Here is a 22168-nt window from a genome sequence, read left to right as displayed (position 1 = left end):
GGCGTGCGTGTGCATGTGTGTGCGTGTGTGTGTGTGTGTAGAGACAGGGAGGGGGTAGCAGAGAGAGAGAGAGAGAGTGTGTTTGAGTGTGTTTGAGAGATGGAGAAAGTGACACTGAAATAAAGTGAGAAATAGAGAAATCAATTGAGTGTGAGGGATAGTAGGAGAGAGAGAGAGAGAGAAAGAGAGAGAGTATCTGAATAGGAAAACAGAGAGAGGGAACAACTTTCTTGTATGAAAACAATTTATCTTCTAAGGATTTGTAAATGTTCACATTTCTCTGCTTGAGTGTGCACACAGACGTCCATTTAAACACAGGTAGCTGTGTGACAGATGCGCTCATGCAAGCACACACAAAGCAGGTGACAAAGGCGGATGTAGCAATTCCCATGGGGCCACGGAGAGAAATATGATAGATAGGGGATCGCTGTTTATATCGGTCTTCTTCGCTCCCTGTCTGAGTGGCCTGTAATTGAATGATCATTACACCAAAGTTATAGCTACGGCCTGCAGTCGAAAATAGGAATTGAGTTGGAAACAGCATTTAGTGGTTTTGATTTATGAGCAACAATAGGGAAGTTGTTTTTCAAGCCTGGCACTCTGATGGGCAATAAAGAGGAGCAAGGCTTATCGCCTGCTGTACCCACTCTGACACACATACACCAGTCAGCCTTCCAGCCAGCAACCAGTCAGTCAGCCAGCTGGGGTCCTTCATGGAAGGAAGTGTTTTCAGCAAATTTGTTTCCTTCATGTCTAGCCCTGAATGGTGCTATTCATTAAAATAGCCTCCAGTCGGTAGGCACTGCTGCCATGGCACATTTATACACTTGTTCGCCTGTATCCTCACAGAAGTAGACACACACACACACACACACACACACACACACACACACACATCCACCTGCACTCACACTCACACAAACACTCCATTCTTCTGGTGCCTGCTATAATAAAAGCAAAGCTACAAAGAGAGAACGGGGTCTGTTGCATGCACTGCTATCTGCTTTCATTTAACTGTAGCTGTATATTTATCACTCTGGAGTGAAAAGGAATGCCCGCTTTCATTTAATGGATGTGATATTTGAATTAAGGTGGATCTAACTCAGCATCAAGGGGTCACTAGTGTGGGTGGCACTGCATAAAAATAGCCATGAAATGTAAAGCCTTAGCTGTGGAAGTGTAAAGCATTGTACAAGGATTGTGATTCAGCTGTGGTCCATATCACTGAGAAGGAATGCTTTCATTTTCACAAAAGCAGGTGTCTACAATCGCTCTTTTCAGACTCACGATTCAGCTCAGTCACATGTGTGTTACTGTAATCTTAACTTTCATTTCCAACATGCAAATTTGTTGGCCAGATCTCAAATCGGATTTCAATAAATCTTGGTTCTCCCAGGCTATATACACAAATCAGGGCAAGCCCTACTCCAACACAGAAGGTTTTGGTAATGCACTAGAAGCTGTTTTGCTTATCATCTTAGGCTAGTGCTACTCCCTAAGCCACACAGATCACTTCTCTCTCAATCACACAGATCATTCAGCGGTTGCATTGATCAGAATGTAAATTATATGTCACTGACTATATGTGACTTCATATATGACGGGAAGAACGCTGGCTAGTTTCAGTGTAATCTAATTTGTAAAGGTTGACATTTTATTTGTGGAAGGCCTGTTGGCAAGATACTGTTTCCTGATGTTAATGAGGGACTTCTTTCAAGAGACACATAAAAATCCAATTTGATCAAGACTGCATATGTTGTGACCGACTTTGGGACCACAACAAAGGAGGGAGACACATGCCAAACTCAACAATAAGAAACTGAAATTTATAGTAAGCAATAACAAATGACAGCAATGAGATGTGAAGGTCACTATCAGTGATGTTTCAAAGTTTATGAACGCAGTGACTAACATGAGGAGTGTAAGAGATTAGGGGTGGGCCTGCATACCAATATGTTATTTGGCAAAGCACAAATATTGGGTTTTTTACGAGCATTTATTTCGCACAAATATTTTAAAAATTATTCGTTTTCGGGAAGAAAAAAAAACAGGTCAGTTACATCACTATCTCAGTCTCTCTCCTCTGCTCCCCTGTAACGTCCATCAGCAGGTCTCACTTAGGGGAGTCACATCAACCTGTTACATGACACACATTTCCTTATTTGGACATCACTCCCAGAGTTGGGGGTGCTCGCTAGAGATAAAGCTGAGCTACTGACACAAGCAAAGTGCTTACAAGGGGCTCTCCATAACCTGTTTTTCCCCATCTCCTGTCCACAAAGTGAGGTTGTAAGAAATAGGCAATAAATGAAAAGTGCAAAGCAAGAATCGCCTTTGAAGTTCTTCTCTACATGTTACACACTGAACTGTCTCTGCGTTATGGGTGTGTAAATAAGTAGAGGTCTGTCTGCATGTTGGCAGTGCAGTTAGTTTTAGCTCAGTAGTCAGCACAGTCGTCTATAATCTGGGATACTCGAGTTTGAGGCCCAGTATGGGGACCTCCTTTGTAAGAGTTTATTCATAAACACTTATTTTAATACTTTAATATCCTAAAATTAAAAGAGTAATGAAAATAAAAATTAAAACTGGAATTTTGCACCTATTTCAACTTTCATTCGAATACAAATAAAAATATAAATAATTTTGCTGCCTCTACAAATATAGATACAAATAAAAATACTGGGCTCTCCCTAGTAGGGATGTCAATGGTTAACTGTTTATCGGTTAACCGCCGAGAATGTTTTTGACTGGTTATGCATGTCGGTCTATAGGTTAATTTGCATACACTCTCCGCTAACAGCTAGACAATTATGTGTTCACAACATCAGATATTCTTTTTGAATGGATAAAGTACTTCTGACTCCAACTCTGACTTCTACACAGATTGTTGCATTGTGGGTTGTTTGTAGCCTTAATGTTGCTAGGCTAGCAAGTGTCTTAAAGTCTGCATAGCGAGTGTGTTAACTTGCAGGAGTTTCTGAAGGCTCGTGTAACGTGTTTTTCTGCCACAGAGGAAATAAATTCATGACAAGTGAAAACGAGTCCAAAGCGTCTTCCGACGTCTCTACTGCAGATATGGAATATGTCAAGCTGCCAATTACCACTGTTACAGAGGATAAGAAGCTCAAAAAGACAAACTAACTGCCAGAGAAAATAAGAGCCTGGCAGTAGAGTGTATGAGTATGTAACTATACTACGATGTGAATTATATTCAAAAAGTAATGTTATTTTTCCAAAAACAGCTTTGGGAAAAGGGAAGGTCATCTTATAATCAGTGTTGTCTAATATTCATATTATTACTCGTATTTGTACCTCGAGTCCGTGTACATTATGCCATGAAGAGCTACTGTGACAAGACACATTGAAAAACACTTTGAGGAGAAGGATGAGCTAAAACAAAGATGCCAAAAAGGACATAAACTTAGTTAAAATGTTCTCAGGCTTGTTGGTACAAAGCCATTTTCTGAGTTCAAATGAACTCAACTGGAAATTCTACCACACCATCTGCAGCCACAGCATTAGGTGATGGGTTTCATTCATGTTAGACATCTTGACATTTACAGTGAGGGTGATGTAACCACAATCGATCAAAGTGACAACCTGTGGTTGTACATGTTCTTTGCACTGGCTGGACATCTACTGGTTCTAACACCTCTGGGATTTTCAGCTATCAGCCCTGGGGCAATGTGTGTTCTATCACCTTCTCTTTCCTTTCATCACTCCCCCTACTCACTGCACTTGCTCAATAATACACTTGAATGTTCTGTATGTACAGACAGCCCTGTGTTTTGCACATAGTCACAGGCATAAAAATTCATACAGAAACATGTTATTTCCCTGGTCCTCCTCTCCTACAAGCAGTTTGTCAGGATCTGCTTTCTCACTTACAGTCCCAATCAATTAATAGAAACAGTTAAGAGAGTGTCACTAAGAGGGTTGGTCTATCCCGATGTCTGCCAACACTGTCATGTCATCTGACTTGTCTCAGCTCAGGCCTCAGGGCTTTTCCCTTTTTAGAGAAAGAGCAAGGCAGGGAATGAAAGGAGCTGAACCCACACAGTTAAAAACCCTTGGAGTCAGGAGTAGTGATGCGCATCGATAGTGTGCACATAAATGCACAACCAGGCATATGCGTTTATATAGATCATATGTTAAGACACATCAGACACAAACTTGCACACAGACATGCATCATAAACAGCTTTCGCCTTCAACCAGTATAACCCTCAGCATTCTGTCAAAGTGTCAAACCTTACAGGCTCCATAAAGGTGATGTATAAGGGCAACATACATCTCTGATGTGATCAAAACACTGCAGTGTGATTTCATCTCCTGACAGACCAAACCAGTATCACAGCAGTTTGTGAAATAGTGACGGAATTTAATCTATAGATTTGTGCACATGGACACAAATTTTCCTTTTCTTTGTGACACTCAGTAAGACTTTCAAAGTAATGTATTTCAATCGGAAATAAGTTTCGTGCCTGCACCATGTTTTTTGGGGGGGGGTTTTTTCTGTCAGTTGGGACTTGGGAGCACAGAAGCTGTATTGTTTTTTTCTCATTTGTTATTCAGTTTTTTAACTATACCTGCTACATTACTCAAAATTTAATCTCAAGATTTTATCCTTGTTTTTATTTCTTCATTTTAATTTTGTCAATGGTCCACGTTGAAGGACGTGGCTCACGGAAGGCCATTGTGTTATGGGCGGACTTGACGCATTTGACTCTTGTTTTGGCTGAAATATCTGAAATAAACCAACATCTTTTTCTTAACAATGGATCATCTACATGCAGTGTATCTTATCTTTTGACGACTCTATTTACAACCCAAAACTGGAAAAACTACAACTGTGATGCTGATTTGTATCAAGCTGCATGGCGTGGCCCTGGGGAATTGTAGTTATAAAAATATTAGTGCATTTCCTAGAATTGGATGTTGTAAATACTGAATTGAGAGCACACTGAGGAATTTAAGGGGATGGTAAACACATTTGTGTTATCAGATTTTAAATATCTAATTGTTAAATGGGTATAAAATAATTAACCACAATTTACCCATATTTGACAGTGCCCCCATGTGTTGACTATACTCACATGATAGATGAGGTCAACAGCTCTCTATAACAGTTGGTGCCATGTCTGTTGCCACTTTTGCTGCTAAATTATAAGCCTTCAAACATGCTCTGACGTCAAGGTTCAAAGGTCAGTTTTTCAAAGCAGGAGCCATGTAGAATCTTCATACTAATATATGTTACTCCTCAGGTCGAGACTTTTCCAATGATGTATTTAGTTTAGCTCTATGACAAAGTTTTTATGACTATTGTCATTATTATTATTTTTTTTTACGACAAAGTTTTATTTTTTCTCATTTCATGGACACAAGTCACCCAAGGCCTTCTTTCAGAGAGCACTTTGAAGGCCCAATATAAAAAATTAAGCTTTTTGTTTGTTTGTTAGTTAGTTGTTTTTTTTTCTGTGGAAATAGTGACAAAATTAGTCACCTTCAGAGATTACAATACTGCTGACAATCTAGGGCATTACTACAGAAAAAGCAAAAATGTCAGCTTCAGCTATACATTATGTTTAGTGCGGATTAGTAAATATTACCTTGCTAACATGCTAAAGCAAAAATATTACCCGCCAGCATTTTCATTGTGACCACATTAGCAGGCTGACGGTGAGTTCAGCCCAAAGCACTGCTGTGCCTTAATACAGCCTCACAGAGCCGCTATCTACTTGCACACATACTGAATGCATATGGGTTTCCTTACCATCATTCATAGTTCACTGTATATGGAAAGCAAAGACACCTACAGGGTGTGATTACTGCAGCCCATTTGCACTGTACAGTGCTAGACACACTGAAAAAACACTGAATGACAAATACAGAGCCTGCCAGTGTTGCCTGGTGGTCTTGTATCACAATTATAACCCACCTCCTGTATCAAGCCTGTGACCACGATTCAACTCTGCTAGCATGTTCGAAAAAGCCATATGGTAAATAATTAGAGCTGAGAGGGTAAGAGCTTTGTGTGGTTGCTGAATAATATATGGGCTCTTGAGCAAGTAAAGAAAAGAAAAAAAAAAACATATAATAGAGACAGATACATATTGCACATTCCCATACCATCCCATACCCCATGACGCACATATATACTCACATGCACACAAAAAAGAGAACTAATACACAAAGTCAAGGACAACTGCACTGTACAGCCTGTGAAATGTACATTTGATCTACCATACAACATTATCTGTGAGTGCTGGGGCAGTTATGTGCCCTGAATCAGGTGGTGTGATTTAAAATATAGCTTTAAAAGTGATCATTGTGCTCAGGATTTTACACATACATTACAGACTCTGTGCTATCTATTATACTGTATGTAATGTGGCCCTAAAAGTACTCACATATACATTGCTTACCTACTGCAAGGAATCTTCCTTTAGACATGTTAAAGTCCACTCCACTCAAAAATTAGTTTTTCTACTTGTTCCCTCTGTTGAATGTTTGAGCTCCACTGTGCAAATATGATGTATGTGCAGAGTTTGACACTAGAGGACTGTTTTCACATTCATCTGCGTGCTCACTGAAAATCTTAGTTAAAGGTGTGTGCCTATGTGCACAATTTGTGACATCACAACTAGTTTGGAACCAATCACGGGCCAGTATTCAACTTACATAAATGTAATGTGGAAAGTTGAAGTAGAAGACATCTTTTGTCCAACAGTTAAACTTTTGAAATTAAAAATATTGCATATTCATAGATTCTTGAGTTTTTAATGAGGGAGAAGGAGGACATGTCATTTTAGGGGTTCGAATGAGATTACTGAACTTTTTTTGTAAAAAAACATATTAGACACTAATTGCTATTCAAAGCAGAGTATTTTATACACATCTTAAAACATGTCTAGAAGGGATCTTTAATAAAATAGTTGACCAATGGCGGGTTCCAACAATTTTGATGAATTCAGACAGCTCATCAACATCAGCACCAACTTTGTAAGGTGACAGTGAACTACATGTCACCAAACATTGAAAACTTTTGCGAATTTCACCAAAACACTCAGTTTCAATCGCTTACTGTAAACATAAAAGTGAAAAGTAGGACATGTGGTTGCCTGTTTTGACTAAGAAAAGAGTTTGTTTTTTCAGTGGACAGTACTGACCAATCCACTGGATGTCTAATTGAATATACACACAATTACAGGATTTGTGCATATATTTTGAAGTAGCCTGATTGACGTTGTGCTCAGTTTAATCAAATTAATCATAAAGAGGTAGTGGCATAAAAATAGTCCCACCCCCACTATTTGTTTTAAGCAGCAACACCACCCTGTGCTCCAAGTGCAAAAAAACAATTGCTGGAATTATTTGTAACAACCATGCCATCTGTTCACCTGGACATCTCCATGGTGTCCTTGGTGAGATAGACAATCCAGTAGACCAGGTTAAAGGCGCCAAACGAAAGAGGAAAGAGGATGCGTGAGTATTTGTCAATGATGCTGGTGCCAGTCAGAACATTGTTGGCTGGTACAGCTGAACCCTGCTGCAAGAAGGCTTGGGCATTGACGGGTGGGTTGGGGAATGTTTTGGCAGGGCGGTCAAACAGCGGGGCAGAGTTCATCCTCTTCTTCAACACACTACTGGCATCCACCTTGGACGGGAAAAGAGGAGAAATATAGAAACCGTAAGAGGAAATTCACATTAAAGAGAATATTACATGATTTAACATGAGGGTATTAATAATAAAACTGGTGCTGTGCTGTTGTACCCACAGAGTCATAAAATCATATCTTATGTGCTAAGAATGTTAATGCAACAGTACAAACTGAATCTACATGTGAAAGGACAACACGTTATAGTTGCAAAGAGGAGGTATCTTATAAAATCAACACAATATACATAGAATTGAAAAAAGCAAAATGAAGTAAAGAAATCAAGAAAAATCCATCTTGATGTTATTTCTGCAGCTGTGAGTTGATCAGTACATGTGGGAATTTGTGAAAAAAATAAAAGATGTCTAGAATGTCAATGAGTACCACAGTAATTAAGCACAACAAAGGAAATCAATGATGTTTTGTTTTTGATTTGATGTGATTTCAATCAACCCGTTCAATGAAGATTGATGCAGTTGTGGGAAGCAAACAAGACACATTAAACAAAAGAGGCTCACAGTATATTGACACATGGTTATCGCCATGCCTCATCAACTTTCAGTAAACCAGTGTGATCTCAGCACATGCTCCCTGCTCCAATAGTTGTAAATCAGATTCAGTATGTGTACAAAGAGAAAGGGAGAGTACATCTGGGTAATAGGTTAAAGAACACCGTGTTGCCTGTAGGTAGAGTCAGAGAGGGTGAGAGAGAGAGACTGAAATAGAGTGCAATTTCCTTTTTAAACCAAAGAAAACAGTATAAAATCTTTTACACAAAGTACCACAGAAATAGAACAAACAGCCTCTTCTTGATGGCTCAAGGTAATCCCGGTATACACAACGGTAGCTCCACTGAATTATGATATTGCTGTCATTGAAATTAATGCATTATGGGCCTTTAAGGAGAAAATAATACAATATTTAACATGTCCCATGAGAAGACGTTATGCTTTATATGGATGTACAATGCATTTTGCCTGTGATTACAGGTACGACTATTTTCAACCAGATTTCATACTGAACATCATTATTTACTATTCATTTGCTAGTTCAGTACCACATTTGCAAATGTAGTTTTCCTAAATTATATCAGATTCTGATTTTGTTATACAGTGTAAATAAACTAGTTCATTGACCAATTAATCTTCCAGCTGTCACAGTAGATGTTTTTTCCAGACTACAATCTTGGAGCAAAACTGAACTTGTGAGATTTAGGCTGGATTTGTGATGTTACAGGATTACATGCCCCTCTACAGGTTGAGAAACTATTAAACCATTACAATCCTCTGCTGAGGGAAACCCTTCCAAAAATGCATGGTGGCCAAGCTCAAAAAAACAAAATAGATTAGTCTGAGTTATTAGTTTCACAAAACTTGACATACTGGCAAATGCAGAGTTTTCACCTAAGACAAAATTTACAATTAAGAATTGTACAGAATGGTGTAATGTAAATAATTACACAATGTTGTAGAAGTTTGATTTGATGTTGCCTTTGTCTCCAAAACAACCTCATCGGTCATTCCATGGCAGCAATCTTGAAATGTACAGTTCATATGACCATTCAACACTGTGGATTTGATTAAATTGAACCATTCTAATCATTTCAGCTCTGTGGAAAGCTCTGATGTCAGGAGCATAACCATGGAAACATATAACAGAAGAAAAAGGGTTTTTTTCATATTAGAAATGAAAGTCTAAGGATAGAGGGTGCCATATGTTGTACAGATTGTAAAGCTCTCTGAGAACATTTTATGATTTTGCTATATATACAGTAAATTCCCTTGACTTGAATTGACTGTATATTAAAGTAACAGACTCTCTTTCGGTCTAAAAAAATACAGAATAATTTTCTTCCTCACTGGTAAACCATAAAACTGTAAACTGTGGTATCTGCAAAACACAAGATCATCTTTCACTGTGGTAAAGTACTGATAGTTGCTAAGTACAGAGTGTGACAGAGAGAGATAGAGGCAAGAGAAAGACTAATGCTGTGTTATGATCAAAAAATACGAAATCCTTAAATTCTCTCCAGGCTTCATTAACACAGTACATTTCGTTAAGGGACAGCAATTGACAGTAAAACATTCTTTTCAGCATTCACTTTGAAAGAGATGAGGGTGAAAATGTAATGGGGTGCTTTAAAAAGGTGTATGGCATGGAGGAAGGTATAAAAAAGCATTGGATCGAGATTTGTAAAACACCATAGCAACATAACAGCAGGGGGAGGGAGTGGTTCTAGGTGATCTAACAGCTCGTCATCACATCTTTAAATCCAATCATTGCTGAATTACAATATGTATGGTATGTTTCATCCTCTTGAATCACTACTCATTTGTAAGGTCATTGACAATTTGAAATTGAGGATTTATGCTCAACAGGAATGTGCTCTTGAAGGTCTATTTAATTTCTGTTGTCAATGGTTGGTGTCCAAAACTCTAACAACAACAGGCTGTGTCTTTAAATGTCAGCTACCTATCACTATAATGGTTTCTCTTGAGGTAAAAGAATATGCAGTGAATACATGTTCCCTGCATGGTCTATGTGGCATGTGTGTGTGTGTGCGTGCATGTGTACTGTACGTATGTGCAGCTGATCCGATACAAAAGCTATTTTTGATAATGACAACAGGCTTGCTTGGCTTCTTTCTGGTCAAATCCCAGAGGGATCAGCTCCTCTTCTCTTTATCCACTGCACTAGATTTCAACAGACCGACTTTGACACAGGGAGGATGGGCACTGACTGATGGATGTAGGGATGTTGTTTGGGTGTGGGAATGCATGTGTGGGGGTGGGTGGAATCTACATGTAAGTGTGTTTATGTGTAGGTGTGTGTATGAAATTAGGTTACACTAAATGCACTCTACCAATATGCCTTGCATGGGAATAAGTGCACCGAGGTTCATCTCTGTGGGTGTTGAGTGGGTGTGTATACGCTTGTGGATGATTATTAGGAGGTGGTGGAGAGGGATATGTGTATGTAAATATAGGCTACTTTTTTATGTTAATGTATGTGCAACAAGCCAGTAAGTATCAGCCATGAAGCCATTTTTACATTGTTTAGATTTAGAAAGTAAAGAAATGATTTAAAAAAAAGTTAAGAGTTAAGGTTATATGATATCACATGTGCTGCAAGAAAACAATGAAGCTGATAAGTGGTAACATACACTACTTATTCATCAGTTGCAAATAAAATGTAATTTTTCGCTTTTACCGTACAATGTTCTCTAGATATCACAACACATTCTCAACATCTACTGGAAAGTACTGTTACTGGACTGACATATACAAGAAATCAACACCTCAAAAGACTTCTTCTGATTTATGACTTCAAATCAGACTCTCCCATCTCTTAGTTATATAATTTTGCACTGAAACTTGATCAAACCAAGTAGCCAATGGAATGCTATGTGACCATTGCTATTGCTATGAAAAGCAATAAAGCTTTCAAACATGCTAGTGACACATATTGTCACATATTGTTCCTCATGTCAACCTTAGAAGAAATGTAAAAAATAGATCACAGATGTTTTCTTGGAATGATAATACGATTACTGGAGGTGAAACTAACACATAAATCCAACATTTCCACAGACTGAGCTTCTCTGCTCTGCTCCTTTGCTTCACTGGACATACAAAATATTTGATTTAAATGTGATGCAAACATTTTATCATTCTGGACAGACAGAGGATCACAAAAAATAGCTTGCAGATACAACCCCGCTGCTGGTTAACAGGTAAAAAAAACAATGTTTTGATGTTTTCCCCTAAAGTTTGAGTAGGAAATGTTACAGTATGTGACTGCGTGCTAGTCTAGCAAACGCACAAGGAAACACATGAATGAGCAAGCTGTTGACGTGATACACATTCCTGCTGTCTGCAGAGGGCGTTAATGTAAACATGCAGTACATGCAAACCATAAATCACAAAGAAAAAGACGACCGCGATGTCCAATATGATATTAAGTGAAACTGGCATCAGCCAATGTCTGTCATGGAAAGTGGGCCTCAGTTTCATGCTATTCCACTGATCTACAGTTGGTAATGATAGCATGCCAAGAAACATAGCAATGTGCCTGCAAAAGGCAGTGAGTGGAAGACTGCAATGTGTCAAAAATATTTAAAAAATGAAAAAAACAATTTTTATTTTATGAGTGAATATGAATATTTTACGAGGGAGGAAATGCAATCAACAGATTTGTCAGGACTCAAGGATACACACAATATGTCTTGGTGTGAAACACTGAATGTAAACATAAGCCTGTTTGTAAGAAAACTCTGCAGGGTACCTTTGGGTACACTACAGGACATCTCTCATTGTCAACAATCTTGCCTGAGCTTGAAAATCATAGCACTCATTCAGTCTAATTATTAGGGCACCAGGTCACCGGGACAAATTCTTGAAAATCAGAGCTGTCCTGATTTAATCAGGATGTCTCTTCACCCAATCAGTGATCACCACTCCTATGACTGTTGGCACCTCTGGCTTGGCCCTAAATAAAGGTCCTCTCTGTCTATCTCCCCTCTTCTCCTTTTTCGCCTCCCACAAATTTTTTATTTCCTGCACCGCGTAATGCACCACCTACTCACACACCAACGACAATTCACATATACACACAGATAAACACCCCCTTCCCCTTTATGTTTACAGTTGTACATTTGATTCATTAAAAGAACCATTTGTCTTGTTGTGAGGTTTCCTTTCCTGCTTTACCTAGCAGTCATAACAGGTCGTAATGTTTTAAATCGTGACTGGTGGATGGCTATTTCTATTCCCAGTGATACACCATTGTTTTTTTCCCTTTTCTCTGTGTAATGTAGAGTCTTCCCTCCTACATATTTGGTGAAAGCAGTCATTTTCTATGATGCATCCCTCCCACTCGCTCTTTCTCTCAGTGTAACACTGTCTCTCGCACAGAACACAACACAAAAACAAATCACACTGGCCTCTCACATCCCTCTCTCCATCTTGCTCCACCAAAACGGACTGGGCCAGCTTTCTCAGCCTCCACTCCGCTTCAGTGTGGTGGCTGCCCTCCTCCTTGCGAGCCTGCAGTGATCTGCTGGATATTCCCTTAATCTATGGCTCTTACATAATCTGCAGCAACATCGTTCACAGAGCCACTGGCTGTCTCCTCGTGTCACTCTCTGTGGTTATCACACAGTTACAGGGCAGAATAGAGGACTGGGAGAGAGGGATGGATGGATGATAGATATAGTGTAGATGGATGGATGGATAATACATTGTATAGATGGATGAGTGCATTGTATGGATGTAGGGGGAATCATTTGCTACAGATTACACGTGTGCATATATATGCGCCTGTATACGTGTTTAAGTGTGTGCTGCAGATTATATGTGGATGTGTGTAGGACTGTGAGGACTAGCATGAATAAAGTGGAGATTGTGTTTCTGTGTGCGTATATATGGACAGCACATTCAAGCAAAAAGAGAGGGAGAGAGGCAAATGAGAGTTGGTAAAGAGATATGCGTGTGCATGAGACAAGACAGGGAGAGAATCTGTGAAGAGAGAATAGAGGGTATAAATGAAGAGCACAACAGGGGACAAGAGAAGAAACAGGAAAAGTGGAATAAAGTAACATGTTGGTGCATTTTTGTATGCGTGGAGGGATGGAGGTATAGATGAGACATGAGCGAGGACATAATTTTCTCTGGGATGACGCAGAGGATGGAAGATTGTATATACTGTGCATTGTTTACATTGCATATGTATGACTGAAAATAAGCACAATGGTAAACAGTGGTGGGAAAGCGATATGTTGAAAAAGCTTCCTGGTCAAGTCAGAACGTGAAAAATTATACATTAGCAGTATAAAAAGAATGTAAACCATCTAAACCAGGAAGCACCAAACACAATGGCATAGAAGGCTCTCCTGAGTAATCAGTGTTATGTGGATGTTGAACCACTGGGACAGCTGACTATGACCTTCACCACAGTGACCAGCACAACCAGTCAACCTCAGAGCCACATACCAGTCTCATTCATCAGAGCATTTTGACAAACACCTTTAAAAAAAAGTCCAGTAAACAATGGAGCAAAGAAAACAAATTACACAGCAAACTGACTGAAAACCAATTCCTCAACAGAGCAATTCAACTGCCAGAATATCTCAAAATACAAAAAACTGAATGAAAGCAAAATACAGAGTACACAACCATCAACTGGTTCTGATTCTGAATAAACAGTTTTGCCTTCACTTAACAATAGAAAAGTATTAATTTGTGCAACTTGTATAACTAGTGAGCATCCTTTAAAAGCAGAAAACAAGACTTGTTTTGCTTCCACAAGAGAAAGGAGGGGGAGAAACCGGGAGAAAAGGGGGATTGCATGGAATATCATATAAGGCTATGTCATTTGGTGAGTAACTATTTTTGCTTTGTTTTATTCACAACAGCTACTAACTCTATCACAGTGCAAAAAATCATTTTTACACAACAGTGAAACTGAAGTTATAGCTTGTCCTCAGATAGTTCAGTGATGTTAAAGTTGGTAAATGTTTAGCTAGCCAGTGTTTTCACAGTTAGAGCGGCAGCCGAATGACATTAATTGGCACTAAACTTCTGTAGACTTAGTTGTAACACTGCAAAGGTAAGAGAATAAGTGTATTGCTTTGTCCTAATTGAAAATTGGCACTACGTTGATGAAGGTTCGTGGGTGGGCCGTTTGTCATTCATGACTAACGTTTAAGGACCAGTGTGTAGGATTTAATGGAATCTAACGGTGAGGTTGCAGATTGTAGAAACATGGCAGCAATGGCAGGCTCCATGGAAGAGGACCCGCTCCCTATGTAGATGAATAAAGGGCTAATTCTAAGGTAACAAAAACACAATAATTCTAATTTTCAAGTGAATATACATTAATGAAAACATACTTATGAATATTATATTGGATTTCTGCCAAGTCTGTTCCGCTAGATGACACTAAATACTAAAAATTGCACCTTAAACCCGTAACAAATGTAGGAAACGACACATGTTTTGGTTTTAAATCGATGTATGTTGATGTTTAAGCCCTTGAGTTATTTTAGTGTGAGGTTAAAGTTGGTTAATGAAGCCACAGTTAAAGAATATTCTGTGTCCAAATGCAATCTGCAAACACAGGCTGTTGTAGAAACTGATACTTAAGTTTGCACAATTGAACAATCTTGTAACATTTTAGAAGTAATTTTTATAATTAACCATATAGGTATTACAACATTTATGAAATGTTTTTGTTTGTTTGTTTGTTTGTTTGTTTGTTTGTTTTTTATTTAACAATAGCATAATGTGTGATAGGTAGACAGCTGGCACATTTTGTTAAGTTGGCAATCAGTAAAATGGGTCTGTAGTCACCACAACTTTTCTCCTTAATTTCACATTTTTGGTTAGTACCCAAACAATTTGACAGACTTTTGGAAAGATTCATCAGTCAGCAACATGTCGAGACAACAATACAAAATACAATCTAAATATAGTTTAAAATCTTTACATTTATTTCATAAGTATCATGATGACACTGTAGTTAAAAACGTTTGAATTTTTCTTGCAGTGTAGTTTGCCATTAATGTGCCATCTGAGGAAAGCATAAAGACAAAAGCCCATTTCTGTGCGATTTTTGCAAGCGGATTTTTTTCTTGTTTTTCATCTTCAACATTAAAAAACACAGCATCATAGGCAATATAACTTATTGTAAGAATCAATGAATTAATTATTTGTGCCTTTATTTTTAAACAAATAAATGAAGAATTCAAAAAGATCACTACTGTTAACCTGGAGACAACAGTCATGGCAAACATGGACCAGTACAAGTAGGTGACGTTGTTGTTGTTGTAGCTGACCATGATTTATACATTATCTCAGGCTATGGGTGGTGCTGTGCTGGTTAAGTGTCGCTGGAGAGTGAATATTGGGCTTAAATTTGACAGGTGGGCAGAAATACAATGTCAAATGAACACTTACATTTCTTATTATCTCCTGGGTTTGTTAAAAGGCAACTGTTTGAAACCCTAACACTTATAAGTCAGATGTTGTTTATGGCTTAGTCCTCTGCTCCCAAGTGGCTAAGAAAAAAAAACATTAATTAAAACCACAACTATAAATACTAAAGTGGAAAACAAACAAATTGTGAGATGGAACATGAAAGGCAGAGTAAATTTGATAACAAAGTTAAATTTAAAAGCCTTCTTAAAAATTTCCACATCCAGCCATCATTCAGCACTTGTTCCAACAGAACAGAACAAACAATAGTGAATAATTATTAATTAGCAAATTTAATGTTTTTGGGGTTTTTTTTTGCTGTTTTTCCTCTTTTTCTTCTTTTTTACTTGGAGTATTATAATGCATAATTGAAATAGAAAATTCTAACTAATTAATCGAGTTATAATGGCTTTCTTTAAAATTATCAACTTATTATTATTTGATTACACAATAGAGATTGGTAATTGGTACAGTCCAGGGCTCATAAACCTCATCCTTCAGTCCTTTTTCCCAGTAATGTAATTATTAAAAACCCATCCTCATGGAGGAGCAGTTTAACATTTTTTTCTTATTCACAGGATGATTCTGTGGAAAGGAAAGTTTGCTATCCATGGCTTAGTGGTGTATCTTAGGGTAAAGGAGGAGGATCACTTCAAAGAGCAGTTGGTAGGTAAATCAATCACTTAAGTTCAGACACACTATACTTTGTGTTACTCTCGTTTTAAATATAATGACTTAAAACACTGACATTGATTCTGACCTACTTATCCCAGGATTGTGGGGATATAACCAATGAAATGATGAAGGTTGTCGTAACCAGAGGTGCCATAATGTCTGATCCAGCCAGTGCAAGGATCGTGATTCAGGGAGCAGAAGTCCTGGAAGACCTGGACGTACCCAGAGCCTGTGCCTTGCTAATGGGGCTGATATGAGTACTCAACCTCAGCTACCAAAAAGAACTGAAAAACGCTTTTGAAGTGTGTCAAAAGATATTCCTTGAGCTGGATGGTCTGAAAGCCAGTCTGAAGGTAATGTCTGTAAAAAATAAACTGCAGTACTAAAAAATGTGAAGAATTAGGCTGTCTTCAAATTCAACAGGAGATGTTGCACTGTTATATATTTGTAAAGTTTTGTTGTGCAACATCCAGCAGTTGTATTGTTGACAGTTGGCAGTATACTGGGTACACCTAACTAAAACTAATGTAGTTGAATACAACAGCACTGCAATAAATCCTACAAGCATGAATGTTACAATGGTCAGTGTTTTGAGACAGTTTTATAGGGGTGTTAGTTTAACTTTATGGTCATTTTGGAGGCTGCAGTTTGCGATGTTTAACTGTATTGTGTGCTATTGGGGTGCTATCAATCTTTAGTCTTCCCCCACTGAAATAAATGGGGTGGACTAAACAGTGCCACACCAGTATAATGCAATATAGTTTTATAGCATAAAGCAGAATCTATACAACATCAAAATGACAATAAAGTTGAATCAACACCTCTCTAAAGCCGTCTCAACAAAAACTCAATATGATTAACCCTCATGAAGGTAGATTTATTGTTAATAAACTGCATTTGATTTAGCTAGGTGGACCCAATAAACTGGCATTTGAGTGTATGTTGATCAGATCTATTTCTGATATTTTTATGTGTTCTTTTTTGGAATTATTGATATGTATCAGATATGTATTTATTATGTATTTGTAACTTGGAAAACATGCTTCTTTATTCCCATTGAAGCATGTAGCCATTTGATGTGTTTCTGCTAACACCAGCAACATTAAATTTATGTATTCCTTTTCACATAGTGTGTAGTGTTATTTTTATATTGTATTCTTAAACATGCACAGAGAGTGAAGCACCGGATTCAGTTTAGGGGACCGGTCCTCCAAAACCCACATTAATAATTTGAATATGTTGTTGTTTTTGTTTTATCTTGTTTAAAGGCAACTTCCTGGTAAAAGCCTGCAAATATTTAACTTAATGTGTTCATCTGGAGCTCCCAAATACACTGTTAGTTTTGGTTAAAACTCATTTGGGTGTTGATTTATTTATTTTTTTGTTCAAGTATTGTTGGAAGTGGGCATTTTTATTTTGTGCACAGATAATGGTATGAAAATTGTTCACGGTTAAAACATTCGTACATAAGTTGACATTGGTTTTACAATGAACAATTTGATCATAAAACTGGAATTGCTTTGTGTAATTTATTCTGACTGAAGTTACTTTCTAATACTAAAAAAAATTAAGGTAACAATTTGCACGGACATTTCTGGGTAGAATGGAAGTAAAATAAAGAAGTTAGAATAACTTAAATTAAGTAATTCAACCACTTAATAACACCAAAACTTTTAAATTAAAAGTAAATTGGTTCAACTTAATTAAACTTGTAGAGAACAAAGCAAACAATGTTGGTGGTACTAAACTAATTGAGTTAGTCTAACTATAAAGTCTCATGGCTAAGTTGGAATTACTTAAAAAGATCCATACAAGAGTGTAAGATGCACAGATGCAAGCAAATTGAAAAAGAATAGAAATTGAAATTGTTATATAACACTGTTTTATATAAATTGTTAAAGATGAAAGCATATTTGATAAAGTGATGTAGATGCATGCAGTCAAGCCAGGTGAAGTCTTTTACCTATACTGTGAGTGAAACATTGGCTCTGATCACCATTTATAACAGCAGCTCAGTGCAATTTGGCAGATCTGTAGTAGTACACAACAGTAGTAATTCTATCGCTACATATATCCTACATGCATAAGTTCATTGTGACAGTGTGCGTGTTGAAGCATTGTAAGGATCCACTTTAATAAACAATGTAATACAAATTTGCACAAGCATAAAAATATGTTGGTATAAGTTGGTTATGTCTCCACTTATTTGTGCAGTTACAGCCACCTGTTACTAATAGAAGAATCATTTTCACACAGTGAAGTCTACAGATTTTAAATTAGAGAAAAAAGTGCATCGGTATTGGATTGGTACTCGGTATCAGCAGATACCCTGAGTTTAGGAATTAGAATCAGTGTCAGGGGATAACAAGTGGAATCAGTACTTTCCTAATTTTGTATCATATTTCCACCAGATGTCAAAAACGAAAGTAAAGAAACTAAGTTTACACCTGACAGCAACCTGTTTAAGATCTGAGGCCAGCCATCTTCACCTGGTTCCTTTTCTTAAGTATGAGTTTATACAGGTTAATAATTTAGTCAGAACACATAAGTGTGAAACAGTGAAGCACACTTACTGAGGAAACCTCTCCGTCGTTCCCTGTGGCTGCAGCTGGCGCTGCAGCTGCTGCCTCTTGAGCTGCTGCCTTCATGGCTGCTGCCTTCCGCAGCTCCCGGTTGGCTTGCAGGGTGGAGAAGTAGTTGACAGCCGCAAACTCAATCAGGGCAGAGAAGACAAAGGCAAAGCAAACTGCAATGAACCAATCCATGGCTGTGGCATAGGAGACTTTAGGGAGTGAGTGGCGGGCGCTGATACTGAGTGTGGTCATGGTCAAAACAGTGGTGATACCTGCATACAGGAAGGAGACAGAAGTTAGGAACATGCTGCTCTGGACATCCTGTAAAACCACAACTGCTCATTTTTTATATTTTTCTTTTTGTTTTTGTGAGAATCACACAAAAGAGATATGACATTTTAATTAATGAGCTTTGGAGGTGCTTCTAGGTGCTCCCGGCCACAGCTCCACACTTAGCACAGTGAGATGACGACAGTTGTATTGATCTTCTCATCTCAATTTTGCCAAGAGAGCAAATGAGCTCATTTCCCAAAATACCAAACTATTCCTTTAATGCTGTTTAGTTAAATGGCTCAATCAAGCAATGGGCCATTTTTAATTAAATATTTTCTTTCCAGTTTTCTTTTATTGATTTTCTTTTCTTTTTCTTCTGTGAACCCTCTGTTTTGAGAGTAATATGAAAGTCCAAGATTATCATTCACATTTAAGAAAAGTATTACTATGACCAGTGCAACATTTCATGATCCTTCACAGAATAAACAGGTGCAGATAATACATGGATAGACAGTGTTACTGTATGTGCTAACTCATGAACATATGTGCAAATGAAATAATTGTGTGTCAAGGATATTCTCGATGTGTTTTTATGTTATCTGTTTCTGTGTTTCTGAGAAGCCACCATATAACTCAAGCCACCATATAACGCCAGGGAATGTGTGTGAATCTAAAACAATGTAGAGGCTTGATTATGCGAGACCATTGCAATCAGTTTGATTTGGAAACACAAACACCCCAGACGCTGAAACACACACACACAAACTAATGTAATGTTACAGTATATACCAGAAAACAACTTGAGGTGAAATAGCTATCATTCAGCCTGCCATTTGACTTCAGAGTGTCTTTTCTCCAATCCAACAGATTGTAGATATTTTATTGTTTAAGTGGCAAACTAAACTGCATCATCTTTTTGGAAATTAGCATTTCAACTCTCTTAGAAAATATACCATCTGGCAAATAGCATCTGCGATCAATTCAGCACACTGTGGAAATGGTAGCAGTTGAAGCACTCATGTCTTCAGTATTTATTAGACCACAAAGCATCAGAGATGATACAGATAGTTCCTAGCAAGGTCTTAGCATGTAGTGAATAATTGACACAGAGGTCTGAAAGCTGACAAAAGTGATCTAAGTGTTTATTTAACCCAAAATGTTTCTGTATTCCTCACCCCTGAAAAGATACGTCTCAATATGTTAATGAAGATGTAAATGCACAAGATACATAGTGCATGAAACTCAGATCTTACATAAAGCTCATGGAGATAGTTTGGGAAAAGTAACTTTTGCAGGATAATACACCTTATTAAAATCAACTATTGATCTCAATTCAAATTTATAACATGCATGTTAGTGCTTGCACAGAGTATTGAATAATATCAAATGACTTGCACACACTGAAAGTTATGATTAATCAAAGCTTTGAATGCAAATTATTAATCACTTATTAATCACTTGGATGGATGGATAAAATAAATATTGTTGTTTCTTGTCAAATTACTCATAAAAAAATTATATGACTATGTATTGCAACATATCACATAACAATGTGCAAAAACTGCTGATACTGCATCATACATGGTAACAAAATCATGAAAAATGCCAATGCATTGTAATGTGTACACAACTGATTTTCCCAAGGAATATCCTTGACTCATGGCATCAGCTCTGTTTCATAGCATATAACTAGAATGTCAAGCCATGTGGCATTTCAGCTCAGTAAGGTTTGCCAAAATGTCACTTCAGGGGATACTAATCTGTCCACAAGCAGACTAACCCGTGCCCCCGCACTGGCACACCAATAAAAGAGACCAAATATCTGTAAAAATTCTGGCGCGAGCCATCCAGTATGATGACCAGACACAAGCCACAAAGCATTTGCTAATATGTGTTTATCTGTTAATAAGCATTTCATAATATGAGATGTCAGTTAGATGATAGAAAGATGAACATAAGAAAGGGGGGATGCGTGTGTCTGAATGTGTGGAAAGATGAAGATAATCCATGAAAGAAAGAAACATGGACAGTTGTATTAGTCGTTATTGAAAGGTGTGAGAGTGAAAGCAACTTGGTTTTTGAAAAGTTTGTCTGCTGAAGTGAGACTGCTCTATGCTTTTTAAACTATGTCAGAACTTCTAAACATCTGGCCACTGGTTTAAGATTGAAGCATACACTGCCAGGATCCCTTTGAGCACAGCCTCCAAGTATAGAAAACTACTTCTTCTACTACTTCTGTTGGAGATTTGACAGTTTGGACCACACAAAAGGTCCACGGCAGGTGCATTTTAGAAACACTTTTTAAGTGTCAAACTATCAAAACATACCAAAAAAATAAATATGAATTACAATCTTGCCTTGAGGAAAAAGCCTCTTGATCAGTGGAAACAGATTTTCTCTGTCCCACCCAGATTCCATCCTTATTAAGTCAGATAAAGATGCTGACAATGAACATCTCTTTTAATGGCCCATTAACAAAGTACATATCTAATTCACTTTCATCAAGCTAAAGCAAGCAGGGAAAAAGGGCCATTGAACACTGCTGTCCATGTTTTTACCAAATGTGCGCTGTAGTTGTGCACATTTCATTAGCAGCCTAGGAACTTATGGGGGATTTAATGTGCCTAATAATGTTGCAAAAGCATTTTCTACACACCACTTCAGCAGTGAAAGCTAACAACTCTCAAATAGAGCACAACCTCCTCCGATAGCCACCCAGCGATGACTGTCTATAGCTCAAGCACAAGTTAAATGATTGCAAAGGGGAGGGGGAACATGGGAAGAAAGCCTGTCAGGGTGGGAGGGAGAGGCAAGAGAAAGGAAGAAAGAAAGAGTGTGGGAGGGATGAAATATAAAGACAGGATAGAAATGAAATGCTTGGGGCATTTATGAGCTTTTATAGGAAAAAGCAAGGTACAAATTAGGCCACACTCAATTAAGTCTGTGAGACTTGTGCTCAAGGGACTTTCAGCTTTCAGAGAGGTTGTTGACAATCCAGTGCACAACGTACTATGGCT

General features: G+C 37.9%; 1 protein-coding gene and 1 long non-coding RNA gene across 4 annotated transcripts in view; one reads left to right on the top strand and one right to left on the bottom strand.

Moving 5' to 3' along the window:
- LOC121909868 overlaps positions 1–17580 on the top strand; it is a 77655-nt gene extending 60075 nt beyond the window's left edge. The window contains exons 4-5 of the long non-coding RNA XR_006099540.1: positions 16209–16296; positions 16404–17580. This is a non-coding gene — a long non-coding RNA (uncharacterized LOC121909868). The remainder of the gene's footprint in view (positions 1–16208; positions 16297–16403) is intronic.
- The window catches only part of gabra6b (gamma-aminobutyric acid type A receptor subunit alpha6b), a 38013-nt gene that overhangs the window by 2116 nt on the left and 13729 nt on the right, over positions 1–22168 (bottom strand). For all 3 annotated transcript variants that reach the window (XM_042430668.1, XM_042430669.1, XM_042430667.1), the window contains 2 exons: positions 18879–19150; positions 7400–7656 (listed from right to left, as the gene is read on the bottom strand). In XM_042430668.1, coding sequence (XP_042286602.1) covers positions 7400–7656; positions 18879–19150 — 529 coding nt within the window. The remainder of the gene's footprint in view (positions 1–7399; positions 7657–18878; positions 19151–22168) is intronic.

Source organism: Thunnus maccoyii, chromosome 13, assembly GCF_910596095.1.
Source record: "Thunnus maccoyii chromosome 13, fThuMac1.1, whole genome shotgun sequence".
NCBI lineage: Eukaryota > Metazoa > Chordata > Actinopteri > Scombriformes > Scombridae > Thunnus > Thunnus maccoyii.
The sequence above is the reverse complement of the archived record's forward strand: the minus strand, read 5'-3'. Positions and strand labels throughout refer to the sequence as shown.